The 26811-nt window shown below is 43.5% G+C and overlaps 1 protein-coding gene across 5 annotated transcripts in view; it reads left to right on the forward strand.

Moving 5' to 3' along the window:
* MID1 (midline 1) overlaps positions 1-26811 on the forward strand; it is a 776611-nt gene that overhangs the window by 601289 nt on the left and 148511 nt on the right. For all 5 annotated transcript variants that reach the window (XM_068269892.1, XM_068269894.1, XM_068269889.1 and 2 more), the window contains exon 3: positions 19113-19208. In XM_068269892.1, coding sequence (XP_068125993.1) covers positions 19113-19208 — 96 coding nt within the window. The remainder of the gene's footprint in view (positions 1-19112; positions 19209-26811) is intronic.

The raw sequence follows: 26811 nt of genomic DNA on the forward strand, positions 1-26811 counted from the left end.
CCGCAATTACTGTGTTTGCTTGTGACTTCATATGGCTGACTGTGCAATCTGTTGTTTGTCTGGATCTTTCTGAATCGCAGGATTGGCTGCACAGATTGATAAATCGTTTGACAGGTCACACAGTGCAGATATAGTGTAATTTGTTGGTTTGGCAGTTTCTCAAGTCAGAGCAATAGAACAGCCCAGCTACAAATGAAACCCAGTAGCCTGTTGTTGTTGTTGTTATTATTAGAATCTGTCTTAATTAAGCCCTGTAATAGTAGCTGAAAATCCTCTGTATCCCTGAGGGTGCAGCATAACCCCAATTCCTGCATGTATGTGTATCCATAAAAAGTCAGAACGTATTGGATAATGCATGTTGTGCTTCATTACTGGGGTTTGTCTCTGCCTAATAGATGGAAAACTGAAGCAGTGTCAGATCGACTGGCTGATGACTTGTAACCTGCATCACAGGAAAAGTCATACACATGTAGTGATACTTTTAGTTCCATTATTCCATGTCACCTGATGTTGATATATCTGAATTATTAATTCCATAGTAATCATGGCTTACCTAAAGCTGATCAGGTTGTTTCCCATTTAATTGTACCAACTTTACATGCTGAAACAGATTAAGTAGGACAGGAAAGGCAAGTTGAAACAGCAGCAGGGCAGAGTATGGTAGAAAGTAAAATATCCCTTGATGTGACTGTAATCCCGCAGACAGGTGCCCTAGCATCAGGAAGTGAAAATTACAGCCAGCAGCACAGTTGTCTGCCGACCACAGGATGATGGAGCATTTGTGAGATTTATGACATTCCTCCCTCGGGCTGCATGTTATGACAACATCTCTGTGCTCCAGCTGGGAGAAACCTTTTTTTCTTTTCTTTTACCACTGCTCCAAAGAGATGAATTGCATGTGCATCATGTTAGACTCTTCTCGGTTATTGGCTTGTGAGTTACATTTGATGGATTGTGCAATGTGTTCTGCTGAGATGTCCGGAGGTACCGTGTCCTGTGGAGTGATTTTGTTGCCATAAGACAAGTGCTAGCCTAATGATGTTAGCCTGTCACCAGACTGTAACATTTCTATGGTGAAATGTTAACAGGACATGACGTCTCACAGTGTACTTTTAGTTGATCAGTTTAGTCATTTGGATCAAACTGCCGTAACCTTTAGGCTTGAGCTTGTGAAGATGCCCATACAAGGTCCAGATTATTATTATTATGATAATAATTCAAATGGTAGATTAGATCTGTAAATCCTCTTTGGCAAGGGTGTTGTTGACCAAAAAACTTAAGAAAAAACAAAAATTAAATTATGTAGATTGGGTAGTATTCAATTACATGATTGTCGTTATTCACATTGTAGCTCTCCCATACCTGGATAACTAAGAAATACTGGTGCTGTGATTAAAAATTGTACGTGTTTATTAAGGTGAAACTATAGTAACATTTTCCATCTACTTTAACTGTAGTAGACACACCCAAGGATGTAACTCTAGCCGTCACAACTAGGGAGGATGAGGCCAGTTCTTTCTCTCTACCTATGTGAGTGGTTTAGTATAGCATATATACCTACTCCAGCACCAGGTTGTCTTTTCCTCTTCACTGCAGCCAGTCAGCATGCAACAGCATCATTCCAGAGGATTCTGATGGCACGCGACATGCCCGCCTCTATCCATAGTATTCAAAATCTGTTGGCCCTCATACTACATGCAGGTAGTAAAATTGGTCATTTATTGACCAATAAGTATTGGATGAGAGTATCAGGCTTTAAAGGGTACCTAAAGTGACATTATAGTCCCCTACTTTTCGTGTCCCTACCTCTCCCTCTATATTGTAAGTCTTTGGGCAGGGTCCTCCTCCTTTTGTGTCCTACCTGATCATGCACCTCCATTACTGTGACCCCATGCTATGCATCTGAGTGAACTCAAATTGCCTAATCTTCATGCTCCCGTCCAGTGACTGACTATGCATTACCTTGTACTCATACTGTGCTGTGTGATCTGGTTTTTCTTCTATTCCTCTATTGTCATATTGCTGTATGTCACCCCTAAATATTGTCTGTAACCTAAACTAATGTCCAGCGCTGCGTAATATGTTGGCGCTTTATAAATAAAATAAATAAATAAATAAATAATAGTCCCCAGTTTAACTTACATGAGACTTCTTCCAGCCCCCTGTAGTCGTCCTGGTCCCTCGCTGTAATTTAGCTGCTTTTTTCCCTCCATTTAGCCGCTGTCTCCCTCCAAAATCTTGCTGACTCAGCCTGGAATGTTCTGGGCATGTGCAATTGCAATTTGATTCAAACTGTGCAAGCGGAGAATGCTCCCGGCAACGGGAGTTGCGATCGAGACCCATGCTTTGTCTGCAGCTTTCAGGCGGGCACAGCGGAAGAATGTTGCAGAGCAGAAAGACAATGAGGGACCAGGCAGACTACAGGGGGCTGGAAGAAGTCCTGGGTAAGTTAAACTGTGAACCATAGTGTCACTTTAGGTTTCCTTTAAGCTAACGATTGCCAAATTTTAACACCCCCACCATGAAGTATGAAGGCCAACAGATTTTGATTGCTATGAACAGTTTGCCTAGATAAGCTCTCATACTACATGGAGGTGGTAAAATTTGTATGGGTGTGCCAGGCTTTACTCCTGGTAAATTCATAACCAGTTGTATGTTTTCCTTTTAAACTGAACATTGTAATTTAGAAGAAAGGCAGATAAGCCGAGCAATCCCTAACACAAATGTATACAGGAATGCATTAGCAAATTTAATTCCAAACCCAGAGAGACAGCTTGACCTTTGTATGTCTAGCCAAAAAGATTATCAGTGAGGATTTTTTTTAAACCAATATTGCGGTTTCCCTGAGGTTAGTGGGGCACTGCGGGTGTCCTTCCTAATGCACAGGAGGGGTGTTCATATCTGCACGTCTGTGTAGCAAACATAAAAATGCTACATTTAATTTCATGTTTGCATGCAACTATTCATTATGACAAATTCTGACACTCCTGTTCCTATTATCCATTTAAGCGTCTTCTGTAATTTTCAGAGAGGCATCAGCTAGCAAGGTCAAATTGAGGTCAGCATTGTAGCCTTTATTCTCAGCAACGAGACTGCTGCCTGTCTGTCTGAATTCTTATAACATATTTAATCTCGAGTGTATTATTTCCGTAATGCTTGGCTGTTTATTGCCTGTACATTTATTCTACTTGCTCTTTTATTCTTGGGAATGTTGTGTGGTTGTTAGACTTCAATAAACAGCATAGACCACAACACCATATACCCAGGGGAGGCTCTCTGGCTTATAAAGCCTGTGATGGTTTATTCAATTTGACTTTAATACATCACAGGAGAGTTAACCTATAAATGCAGGCTAAATTATAGGCACACTCAGGAATGCTTTATAGTTTATTTAGTTTACGTGTAAATACTAAAGCAACATTTTTAATAACTGGAAAGTGGAAATTTTCATTACGGTGAGCTTTTACTGAACACTATCCGCATAATGTAAGAAACTTTACATTTACAGAAATGAGCATGATTTCTGTAACTTGAACTATGTTAAACAAACGTTGCCCTGCAAATATTATATCACATATGTACTGTATGTATATATATATTTATGTGTGTGTGTGTATTCACTTACACAGGGCAACAATTATGTTAACATGCATACTTACCTTTCATGATGATTACTTTTTTTCCTGCTATGAGAGTACCTGATACTTTTCTTCTATTCCCTCCTCCATTCTTACTCCTGACATACACTGCACCATTCCCTCCCCATGTTTTGCCCTCACATTAGTGCAGAGGACGAGAGAGAGTGGAATTGCTGAGAGAGCCTGGCAATTTCAGCCATTCCCCCACTTTACACATTATTGCATGTATGCCAGTGCATACACAGTGGGATGAGCTAGCATGTGGTACACAGATAGGTGAGCGTCAGCGAGCGAAGCAGGCAGCAGTGAAGGATGTGTTACTTAAAGTGGAACTGTCCTTAAAATTTGACACTGTAAAAATATCTGATGTGTTGCTTAATACTGCTTTAATTAATAAAAATGTATGTTTGCTGTTATATACCTGTCAGATGTTCTTATTTCTGTTACTGCTTTCTAGTGCAGTGCGCAGCCATATGTTGGTTGGCAAGTTTACAGTGCCATCCAGTTGATTTCTACTTCTTCCAACCCCTCCTTACTCAAGCAGCTCCTTTTTCCAATCACATGCAAATTAGCCTGTGATAGTGTACAGTTACAGTGATATCTGTCTGTGCCTGTGTATGTAATGTCTGCTGTGTTTTCCAGCCTGTCATTTTTTTGCTCTGTATTATTGTCTATCCTCTGTCAGCTTTATACTCTGCTTTTGTGTGTGCTCTGCAAATACGTTCAATCGTGTCAGCAGATTTGACCAGCAATTATGCTCAATCATGACGGCAGATTTGACTAGCAATCATGTCGGCAGATTGGACCAGAAAACGCGTTCAGGGGGGGCGGAGCTAGCCATGGCGGCGTAAAGACGTGTCTTCACAGAGCTCCTCACTCACCCACAAGGTTTTAAAGACTGGAATCCATTTCAACGTACGGACCTATACCAAAATATGACTGGAAGAGACAAGAGCAAGAAGGGAACTAAAACGCCAAGTCCCGAGACCTCGCCCGGTCAGCAGAGAGTAACAAAATACCTCAAACGCAACGAGGCCACGCAGACTCCAGCCAAGATGGCCGACGCCTCGCCCAACACCAGCAGCACGGACAAGGCCCTGGAAGCAGCGGCGGCCACCACTAGATCTCTGAACGAGATAAGAGACTTCCTTCATAACCTCCCCACAAAAGATGACCTTTCTGAGCTTGCGGATCGGCTCACAGCGGCCGCACGAGCGGAACTGCAAGTCGTACAAGCGGAGGTAGAAGCGCATGACGCAAGATTGGAAGGCCTAGAAGGAGAGATGGCGACGATGAAAACAGATCTTGCCAAACTGAAAGAGAGCCATCAACAACAAGCAGTGGTGAACTCCCTACTGCGTGCAGGGCTGGAAGATCAGCAGAATCGGAGCCGGCGATGCAACATTAGGATACGAGGCCTGCCAGAATCTATAGAAACACCACAAATTGAGGACACGCTGACAACTATCTTTAATGAGATCCTTAGACAACCCGCTGGTCACACCATCAAGATTGACAGAGCCCACAGAGCATTGAGACCCATACCGGCTGAGAATGAACCGCCACGCGACATTATTTGCAGACTCCACCATTATTGCGTGAAGGAAGCGATAATGCAGGCAGCGAGGAAAATGGAGGCCATAGAACATGAGGGACACACACTCCAACTCTTCCAGGACCTCGCCCCGAGCACTCTAGCTCAAAGAAGAGCTCTGCAACCACTTTTGAAAGCCTTAAATGAGAAAGGGCTCAAATACCGATGGGGATTCCCCTTCCAACTAAACATCCTGGGCGAAGATAAGGTATACTCGTTGAAGACACCGGCTGAGCTACCGGAGCTGATTAAGGCCTTGGACCTACCACAAGTTACAGTTCCAGAATGGCAACCGGATAAATTGATTCTGGGATTACCGCAAAGAAACAAGAGGCAACGACGCTGAAAATATGGATTATAAAGAGCGACGACTGACCAGACCCAGGGAGGCTTAAAAGGGTACGACGATAAGGTACTATGCAATCACCCCAGATAGCAATCCGTGGGTCCCCCCTCCTCCCGCCACCCTACCAGGCTTTACCAGCCCATACCACTTGCTCCCCATAATCTTGCAGTATCTGAGTATAGCCAAGTGAACACAATCTTACTTAAATGTAAATAGGAAGAGTCACCCCCATACTGAGCTTTACTTAATAAGCAATGCACATGGTGAACAGAGGGTTCTACACCCAGCCATTCCTTGTGAACTTCCACCTATGGAGGACCCCAGAAGACGGCGCATGTCTTGTGCATGCACACTGAACTCATATTTCCAACTTAGAGGGTCCAAACTGTGCACTTGGCTAATACGACCACTATTTTAACTAGTCCTGTATGAGCTACTATGATACCTCTCCATACGCCTATGTTGTGAACCTGTAATAGACGCCATGATGTAAGGATGCACGCACACCCACATCTAGATGCGGGATTGCATAGCTATATGAGACATTGGGAGAACCTGCCACATGGCCTAAAGGGCTTTCAGGCTCAATGACTACATCCTTGATACACCGGCACGATTACTCGCATTCCATAATATAAAGCACATTGAGATCTATACGGCTGTAAATCTGCGGGGCATGTGGGGGGCCGGGTGGGGGGAGGGGGAGGGGGAGAATTCTGATTTGAATTTAAATTTCAACATAATGAAGCAATGTGTGCAAGATAATTAAGAGTAACCACAGTAGAAATATTCATGCTGGAAGTAAGACCCGGGATACTTACCCTACAGCCACCGGGGGGGAACGGCAGACACGGCAGTCGTATCTCTTTAAATTACTGTTGCGGATATTTATATGTCAATTAACCTTTTATAGGATTCCTGAAGATATATATGGATGTATAACAGCGCTGAATGTGGGTAGGGTGAGGAGGAGACAGTCTGAACAGTCGACTATGGTCTCTCTTCTCCCACATAGGATGACTCAAGTAGTCATTATTCCAAGAAGGAAAGCAGCTACGTTAGTTATTCTCTTCATGTTGAAGGGAAATTTACAGTTAAAGGTTATGTTCTTGCAGACCACTATGTTTCCTTTTGTGACAGCGTCACTTGAAAATAGCTCATTATACCTGAAAATACCATGGCAGCTATGAAATGTATATCAATCAATGCTAGGGGTCTGAATATACCTGAGAAGAGGAGATTATTGCTGAAAGACATGGAGAAGCAGGGAGCACAGATTGTCTTCATTCAGGAGACCCACCTTAGACGAGATAATCATCCCAATATTAAGGATAAACACTTTCCCACCTCTTATCTGAGCGTGACTCCTGAATCAAAGACCAAAGGAACAGCTATCTTGATTAATAAGAACCTCCCATTTACAGAGATTGACACCAAAATTGATCAGGGAGGAAGATTCAGCCTAGTCAAATGCCTAATCAGAGGAGTGAAATATACCCTGGGCTCTATCTATGCTCCCAATGTAGACCAAGTCTCGTTCTTACAAAATTTTTTGGAGGAGCTTGATGCCTTTGCAGAGGGAAGCATTATATTAGGAGGGGATTTAAATTTAGCTCTGAACCCCAAGGTTGATACCTCTCAAGGAAGGTCTGTAGTGTCCTTAGCAAAAACCAACAAAATCAAAAAGCTTCTCCATGAACGACAACTAGTAGATGTATGGAGGGTTACACATACAGACACTAGAGACTACTCCTTCTTTTCTAACGTATTTCAGACTTACAGTAGAATTGATTATATTCTGATCTCTCACAATCTTCTATCGGAACACATTAGAGCTGACATAGGAATTATATCCTACTCGGACCACGCACCTGTAAGTGTCACTCTGAACTGTAAAGTTAAAAAGGATTGTCCCTTCACTTGGAGAATGAATATTTCAACAATGCAGGATGCTGAATGCTCCAAAAAGATTGAGAGAGAACTGAATGACTATTTTCGGATCAATGATACTGAGGATACCTCTCCCCCCATAATGTGGGAATCACATAAATGTGTGCTGAGGGGCTTTCTAATTCAGATGGGGGCAAAAATTAAGAAAGAAAGAAATGCGCAGGTTAAACAGCTCACAGAAGAAATACTAAGGTTAGAACTGATGCACAAAAACTCCCTAGAACCGGAAGTACTAAATACACTCAAGGAGCATAGAACTAAGCTTAACAAATTTCTCCAGGAATATGCTAAACAAGCAGCACGTAGATGCCAAAACCTCTATTATATTAATGGGAACAAATCAGGCAGATTACTCGCCAAAGCACTCAAAAAACAGATGCAAAGAACCTATGTGGCACAGATAATAGATACCAATGGGAGGAAGCACATAAGGAACGGCTCTATTGCAAGCTGCTTTAGAGGATTCTACTCTAAACTATACAACCTAGAAAGCCACCATAGCAAGAATGAAAAACAAACCCTGAAAGAGACGATCAAAAGATATTTACACACAACAAACCTTCCCAAACTAGAAGAGGAGGCAATCACAGAACTTGAATTACCCATTTCTGAGCAAGAGGTCAAAGGGGTCATAGCAGGGATTAAGATAGGCAAGGCACCAGGACCAGATGGGTTCCCAGCCGAATATTATAAAAAGTACAAAGACATTCTGGCCCCATACCTTTGTAAACTCTTTAATGCACTGGCGGAAGGTGAAACAGAGCTTAAATTCCCAGCGCAGTCTTTAGAATCCCACATTTCTGTGATACTAAAGCCAAATAAGGATCCATCAGCATGTGGTAGCTATAGGCCAATCTCCCTATTAAACCTTGACCTAAAAATCTTCTCCAAAATTTTGGCCAATAGGATTGCCCCTCATATGAATCACCTGGTTCACTGGGACCAGGTCGGTTTCATACCAAACAGAGAAGCAAGGGACAATACAATCAGGACTTTGGACCTGGTCCAGCTTATCCGGTCTAGAGGAATACAAGGTATGCTCCTTTCCACAGACTCCGAAAAAGCGTTTGACCGGGTGGGCTGGGACTGGATCAGAGCAGTACTGCAACATTCAAACATGGGGCCTAGAATCCTCTCCTCTATTGGAGCGCTATACACAGTCCCATCGGCACGCATTAAGATCAATGGAGATCTCTCTAAACCATTAAATATACAAAATGGCACCAGGCAGGGATGCCCATTATCCCCCCTCATCTTCGCACTAGCATTAGAGCCGTTCCTTTGTCACATTAGGGAAAATAGAAATATAAAGGGCATTGAAGTGGGAGACACTGAACATAAAGTAGCCGCATACGCGGACGATCTGTTATTTTACATCAAAAATCCAGCCACAACACTTCCCAATCTCCTGGAAGAATTTAAAAGATTTGCTCGAGTCTCCTACTTCAAGATCAACTTAGAAAAATGTGAAGCATTTAATGTGAGTCTACCTGAAGGCACTAGGCAACACTTAGAAGCTGCATTTCCATTTAAGTGGAACTCCAAATGCATTAGATATTTAGGCACTAACATTTCAAATTCCATGAGAGAAGTTTTCACCCTGAACTTTCCACCGATGCTGGGAAAGACCTTAAAAAAATGGGAACTGCCCCAACTATCTTGGATTGGGCGCATAGCAGTTATAAAAATGAATGTTATGCCCAGACTGCTATACCTGTTTCAGACTCTTCCTATCCCCATACCAGTCTCTTTCCTCAGAAGGGTACAAATAACCTTCAATAGATATATCTGGAGGCACAAACCCCCCAGACTTAAAAGAGAGATTCTATATTGCACTAAACAAGCAGGAGGTCTGGCAGTACCAAATGTCACACTCTATTACAGGGCAGCGATACTTACAAGGGCAGTAGACTGGAGTAGGCACATAGCCTGCAAACAATGGACCAAATTAGAACAAGACCTATCCCCACTCCCTCTGACAGATCTACTTTGGATAGCGAACCCAGACACATCTGATTGGCCCTGTCCTCCTCTGTGCCTTAACGCCTTCAAAAACCTTAACAAAATAAGACATATGACAGAACTCTCTCCGGAGCCCTCCCCTCTGCTACCGTTCTTGACAAACCCAGACATACCAACGATATCTAAAAATGACCCCAGACACTTAGAAGACAGGAGGGCATTAACACTCACCTCTTTCATAGTGCAAAACGACTGGCCTACCCTTGACCACCTTAAAGAGAAATTCCCTCGGCTTAATCTAAACTGGTGGAATTTATTCCAAATACGCTACTATTTGAGGCGTTTAAATATACAACCAAACATGATTCGCCCAGTTTCAACTTTTGAGAAACTATGTACAGGGAAAGAACCAATGAGAAAAATTTTATCAACACTGTACTCACTCCTGATTGACCAGTCAGCCCCAAATATGACCTTCATGGATAAATGGGAAGGCGAACTTGGAGTCTCACTCTCCCCACCTCAGAGGAGAAAGATATATATTTTCACCCATAAATCTTCCCTCGCAACACGTATCCAGGAAATTAACTATAAAATTCTGACGCATTGGTATCAGACTCCCTCTAAACTTCAACATATCTTTCCAGATATTAACCCTGAATGCTGGAGATGTGGAAAACATAGGGGCACGCTCCTACACATCCTCTTGGACTGCCCTAAGCTACTATCTTTTTGGAAAGGAGTAGAAAAACTGCTAAGTGGGGTGATGGAGGGAGAGATTCCGTTCACTGCGGGATTCTATTTGCTACAGCACAACAACTGGTCAATCAGGAAGTATAAAAAATCTATGATGAGACATATTCTCAATGCAGCTAAGTGTACTTTAGTTAGACACTGGAAATGCACAGCGACACCTGATATGCAAGAGGTGGTCAGGGAAATAGACCTGGTATATACAATGGAGCAACTGGCACACGTGGCCCAAAATAGAACAGAAGTATTCAGAAAGACATGGAACTGTTGGTCGGCATTTAGAGAGTCGGAGGAGTTTGAAGCAGTGGTAGCGAATGAGGGATAGAGGAGGGACAAAAGAGGTGGTAAAACAACTCCTAGTATTTGATATGAACATAACTCAGGAAAGAAAAAAAATTTTTTTTTAGCTACATAGGAGGTAATTCAGATAAAGTGAGACTGTCACATACAGACGCCCCCTGTCATTCTGACAAATCTCTAAAATAAAAAATGGGGTAGCGTCACCCGAGATACATAGTGGTCTTGACGTTGTTTTTGTTGTTGTTTTAGGTTTACATTTTCTTTTTTCTTTATCACTAGAAGAACGGCCAATGGGTACATAACCTATACCATTAGTGGCAAAAGCCTTAAAGAGACACTGAAGCGAAAAAAAAACTATGATATTATGATTTATATGTGTAGTACAGCTAAGAAATAAAACATTAAGATCAGATACATCAGTCTAATTGTTTCCAGTTCAGGAAGAGTTAAGAAACTCCAGTTGTTATCTGTATACAAAAAAGCCATTATCTCTACGACTTTCAAAAGTCGTGGAGAGGGCTGTTTTCTGACTTTTATTATCTCAACTGTTAGTTAACCATTTACTTTTCCTCTGGCAGAGGAGAGTTCATTAGTTCACAGACTGCTCTGAAAGAATCATTTTGAATGCCGAATGTTGTATAATCTGCACATATTAGAGAATGATGCGATGTTAGAAAAAACACTATATACTTGAAAATAAAAATATGAGAATATTTTCTTTGCTGCTAATCTTCTAGTAATTATTCATAGTACACAACCAATTCATTATATCATATATTTTTTTTCGCTTCAGTGTCTCTTTAAGGTACAAACAGAGGGATACAAGCACTATTCAAGAGATGTGACCCTTATATTAAAAAGTAGGATCCTCACCCTTATATACTCCAATAGGGGGATATCAAGGACCCTGGATGTACTACATATTATGTAAAATTGTTAAAATGATATTATCTATATTTTTGATTGCCATAAGCTGAACAAATTGACTGTGTCTTCAAACTATATCTTGTACTGTTCTGGCTTGTTTTTCTAAATAAAGATTTTTCAAAAAGAAAACGCGTTCAATAATGTTGGCAGATTTAACCAGAATGACAGCCAGTCACGTCTGCTGCTCCGTGTCACCCCCCCCCCCCCCCCACCACCACCACCACCACCACCGGCAGAGCAGGTGCCTGTGCGGATGTCCTCCAACAAATCACCCCCGCGCCACCCTCTGCAGCGGGAGCAGATTCACTCACCTCTGTACACATGTATACACACATGCTCTATATACATACATACATAAATACACACATGCTCTATGTACGTACATACATACACACATACACATGCTCTGTACCCACACAGGCCCTGTACACATACATACATACATACATACAGGGAGTGCAGAATTATTAGGCAAGTTGTATTTTTGAGGAATAATTTTATTATTGAACAACCATGTTCTCAATGAACCCCAAAAACTCATTAATATGAAAGCTGAATATTTTTGAAAGTAGTTTTTAGTTTGTTTTCAGTTTTAGCTATTTTAGGGGGATATCTGTGTGTGCAGGTGACTATTACTGTGCATAATTATTAGGCAACTTAACAAAAAACAAATATATACCCATTTCAATTATTTATTTTTACAAGTGAAACCAATATAACATCTCAACATTCACAAATATACATTTCTGACATTCAAAAACAAAACAAAACAAATCAGTGACCAATATAGCCACCTTTCTTTGCAAGGACACTCAAAAGCCTGCCATCCATGGTTTCTGTCAGTGTTTTGATCTGTTCACCATCAACATTGCGTGCAGCACCAACCACAGCCTCCCAGACACTGTTCAGAGAGGTGTACTGTTTTCCCACCTTGTAAATCTCACATTTTATGATGGACCACAGGTTCTCAATGAGGTTCTGTAACGATCGATGTAACACAGAGAGAATCTGATTACCGGTGATCTGCAGTATCACCGAGAATACAGATATATACCCGATTATAGATGATCTGCAGTATCACCGATAATCAGATATATCTCTAACCTCTGGACACCTGAGTAATAACTGAGTGTTTGGTGCAACAGTAATACTTTGAGGAAAGCACCCGTACAGGGGGTGCAAGGCAGTAGGAGATGCTGCCTAAAGAACAGCTTCCTTACAATGGCCTGAGGCTCCCCAAGGGGCGGAGCCAGGCAGTGAGTGGGAAGGACCAGAGTGTGAGTGACACCCATGGTGAAGTGTCACTGACAGGTCTGTGAACTATCTCCCAACAGGGTAGAGAGTTCTCGAGGTCGGACAGGCCAGGTCGGCAACAGACAGACAGAATAAGTACAAAGACAGGAGACAGAAACGGAATCCAAGGACAAGCAGAGTTTGGCAACAGAGTATCAGATATAGCGAAGTACCAGTTCAGAGATCAAGAGAGTGGTCAGGAAAGCAGGAAGTCATAACAGATATAAACAATGTCTATTCTTTAGGTGTGAGCTCCGTGATCATCAACACCCTGGAACTAGTCTGAAGTATAACAGGATAGTAATACAGTTCCCTAGACTTGGGTGTGAGTTCCTTGATCGTCAACACCCTGGAACTAGTCTGAAGTATAACAGAATGATAATACAGCTCCCTAGTCTTGGGTGTGAGTTCCTTGATCATCAACACCCTGGAACTAGCCTGAAGTATAACAGAACGATAATACAATTCCCTAGTCTTGGGTGTGAGTTCCTTGATCATCAACACCCTGGAACTAGTCTGAAGTATAACAGAGAATAACAACACAGATTAGCAAAAGGTCTGAGTGCTACCACGTAGTGATCGCAATGGCAGACACCAGAGAAATGACCAGCATCCAGTATATATACCCTAGCGCTCTCCAGCGCCTCCCCTAAGTGCTGGACCAATGGGAAGTGGTAAAATTGTCAGCTGACCGGCTTGGTCAGCTGACACCTCTCTGGCTGTCATAAAAGCTCTGCCTCTCAACGCGCGCGAGCGTCCTTCTGAACCTGTGTGGACTATCAGTCCCAGCCACACCAGATCCGCTGTGCCGGACGCGGAACCAGCCGCACCGCTATCCGAGCACGCGGCGGTTTCTCCGCGTTCCGCCATGCGGACAGAAGTAGGCCTATGCGTGTAAACCGCCGCGTCGGACGCGGAATCCGCCATGTTGAACGCGGAATCAGCCGCCTTATCCTGAGCACTCACGGCGGCTTTTCCGTGTTTTCTCAAAGGTTCAGATCAGGTGAACAAGGAGGCTATGTCATAGTTTTTCTTCTTTTATACCCTTTCTTGCCAGCTACGCTGTGGAGTACTTGGATGCGTGTGATGGTGCATTGTCCTGCATGAAAATCATGTTTTTCTTCAAGGATGCAGACTTCTTCCTGTACCACTGCTTGAAGAAGGTGTCTTCCAGAAACTGGCAGTAGCACTGGGAGTTGAGCTTGACTCCATCCTCAACCTGAAAAGGCCCCACAAGTAGTAAAGTACTCCACCTCCACCTTGCTGGCGTCTGAGTCGGACTGGAGCTCTCTGCCCTCTACCAATCCAGCCACGGGCCCATCCATCTGGCACATCAAGACTCACTCTCATTTCATCAGTCCATAAAACCTTAGAAAAATCAGTCTTGAGATATTTCTTGGCCCAGTCTTGACTTTTCAGCTTGTGTGTCTTGTTCAGTGGTGGTCGTCTTTCAGCCTTTCTTACCTTGGCCATGTCTCTGAGTATTGCACACCTTGTGCTTTTGGGCACTCCAGTGATGTTGCAGCTCTGAAATATGGCCAAACTGGTGGCCAAACATCTTGGCAGCTGCACGCTTGACTTTTCTCAGTTCATGGGCAGTTATTTTGCGCCTTGGCTTTTCCACATGCTTCTTGCGACCCTGTTGACTATTGTGAATGAAACGCTTGATTGTTCGATGATCACACTTCTGCCTTAGATTGCACACATTTCCAAAACTGAAATTTAAGATTAAAAAAATTTAATTTTCCGGTGCAGTCCACCCACATAAGTGTTGTATGTATAACGTAAGTTACACTATTTGATTAACTTACTACGTACATTGCGTAGAGACTAGTAAACTTGCACATAATCAGCCCAATAAATGTACAAAATATTGCCTGTATGTGTTAATGAAAAAAAAATTAGTGTTACATTTTTGTTGTTATCACCTCTTTACTTTCACATATACGCTAATGAAAAAAACCTGCTTATGCGTGTTAAAAAAAAAACAATAACACTTTGCAACTGATTTAATGAATTTGCCACTCTGGGTGTCTGTATAACTCTTATATTGTTGTTGTTTTATATCCTTGTCCCAGTTCTAATATTGTCATTGTCTGTTAACCACTTGAGGACCAGAGATTTATAACCCCCTGGTGACTAGGCCATTTTTTACAATTTGCCACTTCACAAATGTAACGGTTTATTGCTCAGTCATACAGCTTAGCACCCAAATTAATTTTACCTCCCTTTCTTCTCACAAATAGAACTTTCTTTTGGTGCTATTTTATTGCTACTGCACTTTTTAGTTTGTTTTTTAATTAAAAGCACATTTTTGAATTATTTTTTGCAGTGCATGTTTTTGTGTATGTACAGTGCCAAGCACACAAATATGAAGAAGAGAATTCAGGGCACTGGTATATTCTGGCAGGTATATTCTTCTTCTGAAGAAGCTGGTGTCGCCAGCAAAACAGCTGTCAGGCACTAGGATACCTTCACTGCTTTGTACCTGCTCTTCCCAGTTGGAATAAAGGGATTTTATTGAAGTGGTTCCCTGCTCTCTTCTTCATATTGGGCGTTGACAGCAACTTGGATGTGCACGCTTCTTGTCTCTGCTCCAATTGTTCTGTCCTGCTGCATTTGGTGCCAGATACTGCTCTTCTTATTTATAATTATATAATAATGACGAGCTACTAAACAGTGCTCTTATGTTTTTAAAATTAAGCATAAAAAAAGTTTTGTAATCCTTATCAGTCACACACTGATGGATGAAAGATGCAGGAACAGTCCATCTGAATAGGGGCCATGAAGTAAATGTAGCTAATAGCACGGTTTAGTATCCTGTCATTACTATTTAAAGGTGAAAGGTTCATGTTTTGGTTTAATTCATAATATATGTTGATTAATTGGGCACTCTTTATTTAAAAAAGGATAAAATAAATGATAAAACTTCATTGTTGGACCATATTTATTAGCACATCTCTACAATTCCACTCCAAGCATAAATATAAGTATATACAAGGACATATTAGTGCATTCTCTCCTGAATCAGATCAGTTATTCTTCTCAATTGGTGATCACCTCCTGGTGAGCTGTCTCTTCAGTCCTACTGCTGTGTGAGCTTGTTTATCTTGGCAAACAATAAAATGTAGGGTTTTAACCAGTTACTGACCACTGTACCGTGTATTTATGCGCCTGGAAACTTTTTTCAGCATCAGGGGAGTAAATACACGTACTTGTTAAGGGGCCCATACACCTAACGATTTTCCCGCCGATATACAGCCGTTTCGATCACAGTGACCGAAACGGCTGTGTAATCGACGCGCACACCGCTGACAGAACGATCGATTTCCGTCCGAAATAGATCGTTCACATCGATTCCCGTCAACCCATCCGCGCCGAAGATTTTTCTCGGTCGCAGGCGGGTCGGGAGTGTGTTGCTAGCGGCATTCGAATGCCCGACGACTGACGCAATACAGCGGGTATACATTACCTGCTCCGGCCGGCGCGAATCCCCGCTCACTGCTGTCTTTTCCGCTCTGGTCTGGCCTTCGGCATGCTTCACTTCTTCCTGCCCGGCAGGAAGCTTAAACAATAGAGGGCGCTCTACTGTTTAAACTTCCTGCCGGGCAGGAAGAAGTGAAGCATGCCGGAGACCAGACCAGAGCGGAGAAGACAGCAGCGGCAGCGGGGATTCGCGCCGGCGGAGCAGGTAATGTATGGGGGGGGGGGGGGGGGGGGTTGGCGACAGCACCACCGCCACCATAGATTGGGGAACGGTTTCAGGCTGAAATCGGTTCACAATCTGTTTGCAGTAAAGGTGGCCATACGATCCCTCTCTGATCAGATTCGATCAGAGAGGGATCTATCTGTTGGTCAAATCTGATGGCAAATCGACCGGTGTATGGCAACCTTAAGTTTCCCTCTCAGTGCTCAATCCCTGCACTGCTGTCGTTTGTTTCCGCTGCAGTCCTGCCATTCCGTGATTGTGAAAGGTAACCGCTTCTTCCCAAACCTGATCACAGTGCCTGTGATGAATGAAAAGCCAGCATTTCATTCACAAAACAAACGTAAACCGTTACACGTAAGGCCCTTTTCCACTAGCAGTCGCTAGCGTTCACGCTGAACGCTAGCGATTGCTGAATCGCAAAAGTCAGGAAACCTCCGGCGATTGCGTTCATGATTTTGCTATGCACTGTACTGCATAGCAAAATCGCGGTAAAGATCGCTCCGCGGCGCGATCGTGTTTGACAAAAAAATGAATCGCGGTAGTGGAAATACCCTACCGCGATTCCTATGATTTTGCTATGCACTGTACTGCATAGCAAAATCGCGGTAAAGATCGCTCCGCGGCGCGATCGTGTTTGACAAAAAAATGAATCGCGGTAGTGGAAATACCCTACCGCGATTCCTATGTTATTTAGCAAACCCTAGCGATTGTAAAATCGCTAGCGGTTTGCGATTTTTCGATTCAGCTAGCGCAAACGCGCTAGTGGAAAAGGGCCCTTAGGCTGCTTTTACAGTGGGACATTACAGGTGCACGTTAGTGCAGCCTGTAACGCTCCCCCAACGCACAGCAATGTAACACAAGTGGGCCCACGTTGTGTTAAATGTAATGCTGCACGTTGTAGTGAAAGTGCAGCATGCTGTGTGTTCTACGCGGCTTTAGCCACGTTAGACTGTTTGCACATGCTCAGTGGGGGGCGGAGAGGAGGCGGGGAGATGCCGCCACAGTAGCCGCGCACATGGCTACTTAATATGCACTGCACTGGTGGCCGCTGATTGGCCGGCGGGACCACGTGATGCGGAGTGTCTCGCTCCGCATCACGTGGTCCCACCGGCCAATCAGCGCCACTCTGGGAGACCTTATGCGGATAGAGCCGCCTAACGCGGCTCACTCTAATGTCCTCTCCCGCACCACCATGCGTTGCGTTAGGGGCACGTTATGCGACCATAATGTCCCCTAAAACGCAACGCCTTAGTGTGTAAGTAGCCTTAATAGTTCTGTGTACTGTTTACAGTCTCGACAATTAAGTGTAGCACTATCTTGTGGCCAAAAAGTCAGAATGCACCCACACATACACTTTGTATATAGAAATACATGCATTTTTATCTCCTTACACCCCTACGTTATAGTTACTAAAATAAAATGTTTGAATAAAAAAGACATAATTAAAAAAATAAATTATCGGTTACCTTATGGACTTTTTAATATTTATATTACTGTTTATTTTTGGAAAATAAAGGCTTGTAATTAGTGATATACTGTAGAATTATAAATCACTAAATGGTAAAAAAACAAAAAAACATTTATTTCCAGATAAAATATTATTGCTATACTTTACTATTATTGATTTATAAAGCGCCAACATATTCCGTGGCGCTGTACAAAGTAAGAAACGAACATGGGGTATATAATAATACAGACAATGGTGTACACCAATATAAAAGATACATAAGTGACAAAATACAAAAACAATACAAAATACAGAATTGGTAAAGACAATGATAAAAGTAACATGATAAAATGTATAATGATTTTCAAGAGACAAAAGGGCTCTCTCGCCCTGCCCTTGCAAGCTTACAGTCTAAAGGGAATGGGGGGAAACAAGAGGAGGGGTAGTATACGATAAAATATATAAAGGCAGTGTGTTTTAGGATACCTAGTAGGAGTGCAATTTGGTCTTAGGACAAAGGGAAGTGGCCTAAGGTAGTGCATATGCTTGTCAGAACATACATTGTACTAGGGGCACAATTTAAATGGTGTAATAACCGGGACACATGGGCAATTAAAATGTGTGGCTTTTAACCCACAGCAGCAAGTTTTATTGTAAAACTATATTGGCCGAAAACTTAGAAATAATGAATTTTGGGTTTTTCCCTTATTATTCCCTCTAAAATGCATATAAAATAAAGATTTCAGAGTGATAAGTAACAATAAAGTTATTGGCGAATGAATGAGAGGAGTGTGATGTGAAAATTGCTCTTGTTCTTAAAGAGAATCTGTACTCTAAAATTCATACAGTAAAAAGCATACCATTCTATGCATTATGTTCTCCTGTGCCCCTGTTCTGTTTCTGCCAGTTTTAGGCAGTGTTTACAAACAAAAGACATGGCCTACTAACTGTAGTGTTAATCATCATTTTATATGAACAGAGCTTTAACACTTTGCTTTTAATATTGAATCTATTAAATAGAACCTGGGCTTCTGTCTCCAGATGTGAACTCTCCTTCGGAGTTGTGACACTGTAAGAATTGTCTGCTCTCATTTCCTTTTCCCATAGAGTATAGAAATACTATTCTCACTTGATGTATTATGTCTTTCTTCAAACGTGTCAATAAGCCCTGTGTTGTACTTTTTCTTCTGCAGCAAAGTTTGGAAAGCAACCTTACCAGCCTCATCAAAAGGAATACAGAAATGGAAATGCTGCTAGCCAAGCTTATTCAGACCTGCCAACATGTTGAGGTGAGTACAAATATCTAATCACTTATATTCCATGTCATGACATCCTTAAGAAAAACTACACCCTGGATTACTGAAGTCTCGCTTTTTGCAGAACTGTTTAGATCTCTAGAAACAACACAGGATTCTGCTTGTCGATTCTTGAAGGTGAATCCTTGTGAAAGTGTAATTGCACAACAATAGCTGTTTATGAAGAAGGCTTGATCTGAGTGTAATGTGTGTCTGGGATGCTGAACAGTGATGGCTTCTACTCTATTTTAAAGATAACCCGACATGAGAGGAATATGGAGGCTGATATGTTTATTTCCTTTTAAATAATGCACATTGCCTGGCTGTTCTGCTGATCCTCTGCCTCTTGTACTTTAAGCCATATACCCTGAACAAGCATGCAGATTAGATTTCTATGGCAAATCTGACAAGATTAGCTGCATGCTTGTTTCAGGTGTGTGATTTAGACACTGATGACCCAAACAAATCAGCAGGGCTGCCAGGCTGGTATTATTTAAAAGAAAATAAATATGGCTGCTTTCATAAGTCTCACATCTCAGGTTCCTTTTAAAGAAAATCTGTAACTAAAAAAAACCTCTCTGGGAGATACTTACCTCGGGAGGGGTAAGCCTCTGGATCCTAACAAGGCTTCCCCTGTCCTCCTCCATCCCTCCGTTGAAGTGCCGGGACCCTGCGAAGTGCGGTGAGGTAAATATTTACCTACCACGATACTGCGCAGGCGTACTAACGGCTCTTCATTTTGGCTAGGCGGAATTGGCCGAACCCGATCGTTACCGCTCTTCTGCGACTTGCGTCTGCGCAGTAGAGTGGATACGATCGGGTACGGCTATTTCCGTCTAGCCCACATGAAGAGCCGCTTCTGCGCCTGCACTGGATCCCGGAGAGGTAAATTGTTGCTTGTCAGGGGGGAGGATTGGGTGAAGCCAGCGCTGGATTCCTGCCATCTTCAGAGGTCGGGGCCCTGAGGCTTCCCCCTCCCGAGGCAAGTATCCCACAGAGCTGTTTTTCGTTTTTTGTTTTTTTTGTAGTACAGAGTCTCTTTAAAGAGGAAATTATACTGTGCAATATTAATGTATATTTGAAAGTGGAATTCTGGGAATTCCAAAAATATTACAGTCCCCTTACAACACTAAACATCGTAGCTTTAATGGATAAAATAAATGACGACGACGACGACACAGCAGACAGGAGGCTTTACCTCAAATTAGTCATGCAGTTCTCCTTAACCTATTTCAATTATCGGTAGGGGCACAGACTAGACCAGTGGTCCTCAAACTAAGTCCCGTGGGCCGAATGCGGCCTGCCGAGGCTTTTTCACTGGTCCCCCAAACAAAATGTATAACTATAGATGCTACCCACTGCACCTTTAAATATTGGCAGCCCGCATACAGAATAGCAGTCCTGGCACCACCCTTACACATGTAGAAGCCAGCAAGCAGCAATTCAATGGCTTCCAATCCAATTCTGCATCAGGTGACACTGCTGTCCACTTGGATGGCAGGTTTTCACCTGGGTAAGCTTCACTGTCTGGTGCACAAAGATGTTCTTCGGGCCGCCGCGTGACTGAATGGCTGCTGCTGGGAGTTCTCCTCTAGGCATGATTGAGGGAATCAATACCTAGATTCCATGTAATGTTTTTCAACATCATTTAATGTTCCGGCCCTCCAGCAGTCTGAAGTATGTTGTTCCGGCCTTTGACCGAAAAAGTTTGGGAACCCCTGGCCTAGACTGTAGGTCCACCTACCTTTGTGAATAGCCTTAGAGAAAAGGTTTGTTCTAGATCAGTGCTAGGCAAACTTTGGTCCACGGATTCCTCTAGCCTCCCCCCCCCCCTTCCCTGCGGAGTCGCGAGCAAGCAATAGCAGTGGGTTAAAACACCTGCTCAACGATTCCAGCATTGCGTCTCCATGGCAACAAGGCTTCACATGACTCGCTGTCAGGACCATGCCAGTGGGTAATACGCTGGCACGTCCTGAGGGTGATTCATATGACACCCTGTTGCCATGGATATGCAACACTGGAATTGGTGAGTTTTAACCGACTACTATCGCCTGCTCACAACTCTGCATTGTGGGAAGGAGGAGGGGAAGAATGCCAGGAATGCGGCCCATTGTCGTTCTTCTCAGGTACATTTTAAGAGAACAGGTATGACCTAGACCAGTGATCTGCAAACTTGGCTCTCCAGCTGTTAAGGAACTACAAGTCCCACAATGCATTTGCCTTTATGAATTATGACTGTGGCTGTCAGACTCTCGCAATGCATTGTGGGACTTGTAGTTCCTCAACAGCTGGAGAGGCAGGTTTGCAGATCACTGACCTAGACTGTGTAGCTATGTAACCTAGTGGAGAGCTTTAATGGAATCGGTAAGGTTTAGACTCTGTGGCCGCCTAACGCTGTCCGTGGCGCCATGGTGCAACTGATGATATAATTGCATTGAAATGCTATGCAATTGTATTTCAATGGCACTTTGAAACTAGCATGTTTGCGGTGTAATGCATTGCATTGGGATTATGCACTGCATGGATGTGCACTGTTCTGAGTGCAGTGCAAGCATAAGTCTATGGATTGTATGCTGCACTGTATGTGTCACATCACATCTAAAATGTGTGGTGCGACTTTTGATCATTGTTGTGTTGCAATCCTATTTTTCTTGATATGCAACACTATGGATTTAGTATTAATGTAGACTAAGGTTGAAACAGCCCAACAATCTCCACAAAATTGAACAGAGCATTGAACAGAGTATTGAACACAATATCATTATGTCTGAACGTGATGCACAGACCTGAGAATGAGACTGACTTTTGTGAATGGAATGTTTTTACCACTTGCCGACCAGGGGATGTTACACTGATCGGTGCTGCGTGGGCTCTACAGCCCGCAGCACCGATCAGCAGTGCAGCAGGGCGATCAGACTACCCCCCTTTTTTCCCCACTAGGGGGATGTCCTGCTGGGGGGGTCTGATCGCCGCCGGCTGCAGTTGCTTAGCGGGGGGGGCTCTTCAAAGCCCCCCTCCGCAGCGCTTTCAGCCCTCTCGCCAGCTCCCTCCCTCTCCCTTCCCCTGTGTGCTGCGCAGGACGGATTTCCGTCCTGCGCATTGAAGGATAGGCTTCAGCCTATCATATGCCGGCGATCCCCGGCCAATCAGAGGCCGGGGATCGCCGATCTGCCTTACGGCGCTGCTGCGCAGCAGCGCCGTATGATGTAAACAGCGGGGATTTCTTCCCCGCCTGTTTACATTTTGCCGGCGAGATGGCGGCTCTCCGGCTGTTCACGGAGACACCCTCCGTGAACTGACATGGAAAGGGCGCTCCCATGGTAACCCGCAGACGACCAGTTTACGCCAATCGGCGTTAGCTGGTCGTCAAGAGGTTAAAGTATGTCAGAAGTCACTTCATGGGAATTGCACAGATTTAACGGTTTCAACATAATTACCTCCTCAAACATGTTTTGTTAAATTTAATACACAAAGTATATGTATTACTATAAGCAGCATGCGGAAATTGGTTCTTCCTTGGGATTACTTTCATCATTTCTGTTCTTTAAGGATTTTTATTCTAGATGCTTAGATGTTTCTAATGTTACAAAGCACTTGACTTCTTGTGCATCTGCTTTTACTTTCCTTTCACAAGAATATAAGCTGAACATGAAAATCTGAGAAAATCACATTTTTCCTATGCTGAGAAGTGTTTAGAAGCATCACTTTGAAGTAGCCATGTTTCTTTTTTTCTCTTGAATCCTGAGAAAATGCGACAGATACTGTCTAACAAGAGATTTGACAGGACTTGATCAAAGTGTAGGCTCAGAGCTCTTGTGTTACCTGATGTGTGGAAATGCTGTCATTTTAATATGAAGGCATTATTCTATTAGAAACAAAAGCTTATTTTGTTTCACAATCCACCTTCTTTTTCAGGCAATGGTTTCATCTGCCATGTAGAATGTTTGTTTGTGTTGCAAAGCTCCATGTAGACGTGGCTCCTTACATAGTTGTGTAGTGTACAGGTGGTATCCAATTACACACTGCAAATTATTGGGCATCTCATATGAGGGCAGACTGCATATAGCTACACCAGTTCAACTGGTAAATAATTTCATGACTTGTTAATACATCAGTAAGCTACATGTATTTGCCTTGTGTTTTTTGTCTGCTGAATGCCAGACAGACAACTTAATTCACAGACACAGTATAGTTGAAAAATATTTACTGTATATTCTGGCGTACAAGACTACTTTTTAACCCTTGAAAATCTTTTGAAAAGTCAGGGGTCATCTTATATGCCAGGTGTCATTGATGCCGGGTGATACGCCCTATCCTGTTACCGCCTCTCAGACCTCGCTGCTGAGGACTGTAGTGAAGCGGCGCAGATACACATATGTGAGGGAGGTAAATAGGATACAGGGGTAGGCCAGACGGGTGAAAGAGGCGTGTTTTATGGGCACAGCACGATCTATTCTTCCATGCCGCTCTGATAAACAGGTAGACAAGGAGAGCTCACCAATCCGCTTATGAAAAGGGAGAGAGCGTACGAGATGAATCTGCGCTGGGAGACTTGGGCGCAGAATACAGCCGGTATATGGCTGATCCTGCTGCCACACAAGTCATGGCCATGTTAATTACTATTTCCCCTCCAGGCCGCCATGGATAGTGGGGAATGATGTAATTCGGCTTCCAGCTATTGCTGGAAGCCGAATTACAATATTTTAAATGTAACTTCAGCTCCATCTTCTGACGGGTCTAAAGTTACACTGTGTGCACTGCTATAGCGTAATTCCTATTACGGCCTATGGTGGTGCCAGCTGCGCCCAAGTCTCCTGCGCTGGATTCTTAGTGTTCGAGGAAGAGTTGACCAATCCAAGCAGTCAATCACCTGTATACTGTTATATACTGGGTTCCACATACAGTACAGCACCAGAATCTGTTCATACATGTCACCAGTTTATGATGATTGTTTTTCATTTTTCTTTGGTGTGTGTTGGAAAAGGGGTAGTCTTATATAGCGAGTATATCCTAAACACTGTATTTTAACTTGCAAAGTTGGGGAGTCGTCTTATACGCCCAGTCACCTTATACGCCGGAATATACGGTACTTCCAAAAATCTGTTCTGTCCAACCAATATAGTTATCTAAACAGCTTAGTCAAACTTCATCATCGTAAGCAGTCTTGTGCCCTTACTTTGGTTTCACTTTTATCATGTGGCTTCAGATCCTCTAATGGCTTCCTAACTAAGTTGGAGGATCAGCTCTCCTCTTATCCCCCTCTTCAGTGTACCTTCAATCATGATATAGACATGTTCACCGCAAAGGAAGCCAAAAGTTCTCTTGCTTAACCTCCTTAGCGGTAACCCCGTGTGTGACACGGGGTAAGCCGCCGGAGGGTGCCGCTCAGGCCCTGCTGGGCCGATTTAAATAATTTTTTTTTTTGCTGGACGCAGCTGGCACTTTGCTAGCTGCGCCAGCACCCCGATCGCCGCCGCCGCGCGCCCGATCGCCACTATCCGGTGCGGCGTGCGCCCCCCCCCCTCAGACCCCGTGCGCTGCCTGGCCAATCAGTGCCAGGCAGCGCCAAGGGGTGGATCGGGTCTCCCAATGACGTCCCGACGTCGCTGACGTCGGTGACGTCATCCCGCCCCGTCGCCATGGCGACGGGGGAAGCCCTCCAGGAAATCCCGTTCTCTGAACGGGATTTCCTGATCGGAGATCGCCGAAGGCGATCGAAGCGGGCGGGGGGATGCCACTGAGCAGCGGCTATCATGTAGCGAGCCCTGGGCTCGCTACATGATTTAAAAAAAATTTTAAAAAAAAAAACTGCTGCGCTGCCCCCTGGCGGTATTTTTCATACCGCCAAGGGGGTTAAAAGAAAAAAAATAGGAACAATATAATTGCATTTACTCAGCTTTATATGAGCAAGAAAGATCCCCCATGATCTATCACTACTAAATAGGTTTGTTCAACTGTGGGATTGAAGGGCCTGCACATTTTATTCCAGCATGCATATAATCTGCCCATGCTGGGGCTCCCGGCCAGGGTTCAGTGAATAAATGATGAGAGCCGACATGGGAGGAAGCATTTTGCTAACAAGATAGAAAAGGAAGACGCCCTCAATTTTAACATTAACACTAGCATGTTGTTTTTTTTTTGGGGGGGGGGGGGGGCAGGCAACCACCAGTGTTTAAAAAAGTGGCTTAGTTTTCTTCAGGGGACCCATGGACTCCACCTTACCGACCACCCAAAGTGATATTGTGGTACATTAAGCTTAGGGGGTAAAAATCACATTTTCCACATTTTGTTATGTTACAGCCTTATTCCGAAATAAATAAAATTCATTTTTCTAATCAGAATCCTACACACAACTCCTCATAATGACAATGTAAAAAAGTTTACTTGAGGTTTTATCATCCAAACGAAAATTAGAGCGACACTCAAATGACCTGGGTGTTGGAGCGTGCATGGATTCACCCGTGTATCAATGGGACTTCAAACAGCATCCAATATAATCCAATACAGCTCATTTATGAAAGAATCCACTTTATTTTAAGAAAGACGTACAAAGTTACATTTAAAATTCTGCACGAGTGGCTACAGCCTGCTGTTTCGAGCCACAAGGGCTCTTGTTCATGTCAGCAAGCATAACATACAATGCACAACACCAGTCTTATACAGTGTATCACAAACATGCATTATCCAGTCAAAATGTGGCATGCAAATGAGCTGATCCAATGGGGAACTTACAACTTACGGCCACTCCCCTAAGAGAGGCTCCTGAATGACTCTGATTATGAGAATCAAAATTCTCTGGTCTGATGAGACGAAGATTGATCTCTTTGGTGTGAATGCTGTTTGGAGGAAACCAGGCACCACTCATCACCAGGCCAATACCATCCCTACAGTGAAGCATGGTAGTGACCGTATCATGCTGTGGGGATGTTCTTCAGCAGCAGGAACCGGAAGACTAGTCAAGATAAAAGGAATGAGCAATGTACAGAGACATCCTGGATGAAAAAACTGATTGGGCTGGAACCCACAAGAGCGTTTTTTTGAGCATTTTGGCAGCGCTGCGATACGCTAGCGTTTTGCCAAAACGCTCAGCTGATGTTAATGGATGGGGCAACTTCCACAGGAGCGTTTGCTTTTCCCAGAAACGCAAACGCAGGACCTGCAGCATTTTGGGAGCGTTAGCGCTTCAATGTAAAGTATTGAAACGCTAGCAGAAACGCTCAGCAAAACCTAAACTGAGCGGTTTTGCTAGCGTTTTGCGGTTCAGCACACTGTAACAAAATTAAAAATAATTCACAGGACCAATCAGGATAAAAACGCAAAACGCTACACAACCGCTGAGCAAAAAAATACACTGTTGCAAAACGCGACCGAAAACGCGCATGAATCCGCTTGCAAACCACTCAGACAAAACACTAGCGGTTGCGTTTGCGGATTTCAGTGGGTTCCAGGCCATCCAGAGCGCTCTTGGGTTTTGGGACGAAGGTTTATCTCTCTTAGCAGGACAACAACCGTTACCACTCAGTCAAGATATCAAAGGAGTGGCTTCAGGACAACTCTGTGAATGTCCTTGAGTGGCCCACCCAGAGCCCAGACTTTA

This window comes from Hyperolius riggenbachi, chromosome 2, assembly GCF_040937935.1.
Source record: "Hyperolius riggenbachi isolate aHypRig1 chromosome 2, aHypRig1.pri, whole genome shotgun sequence".
Classification (NCBI taxonomy): domain Eukaryota; kingdom Metazoa; phylum Chordata; class Amphibia; order Anura; family Hyperoliidae; genus Hyperolius; species Hyperolius riggenbachi.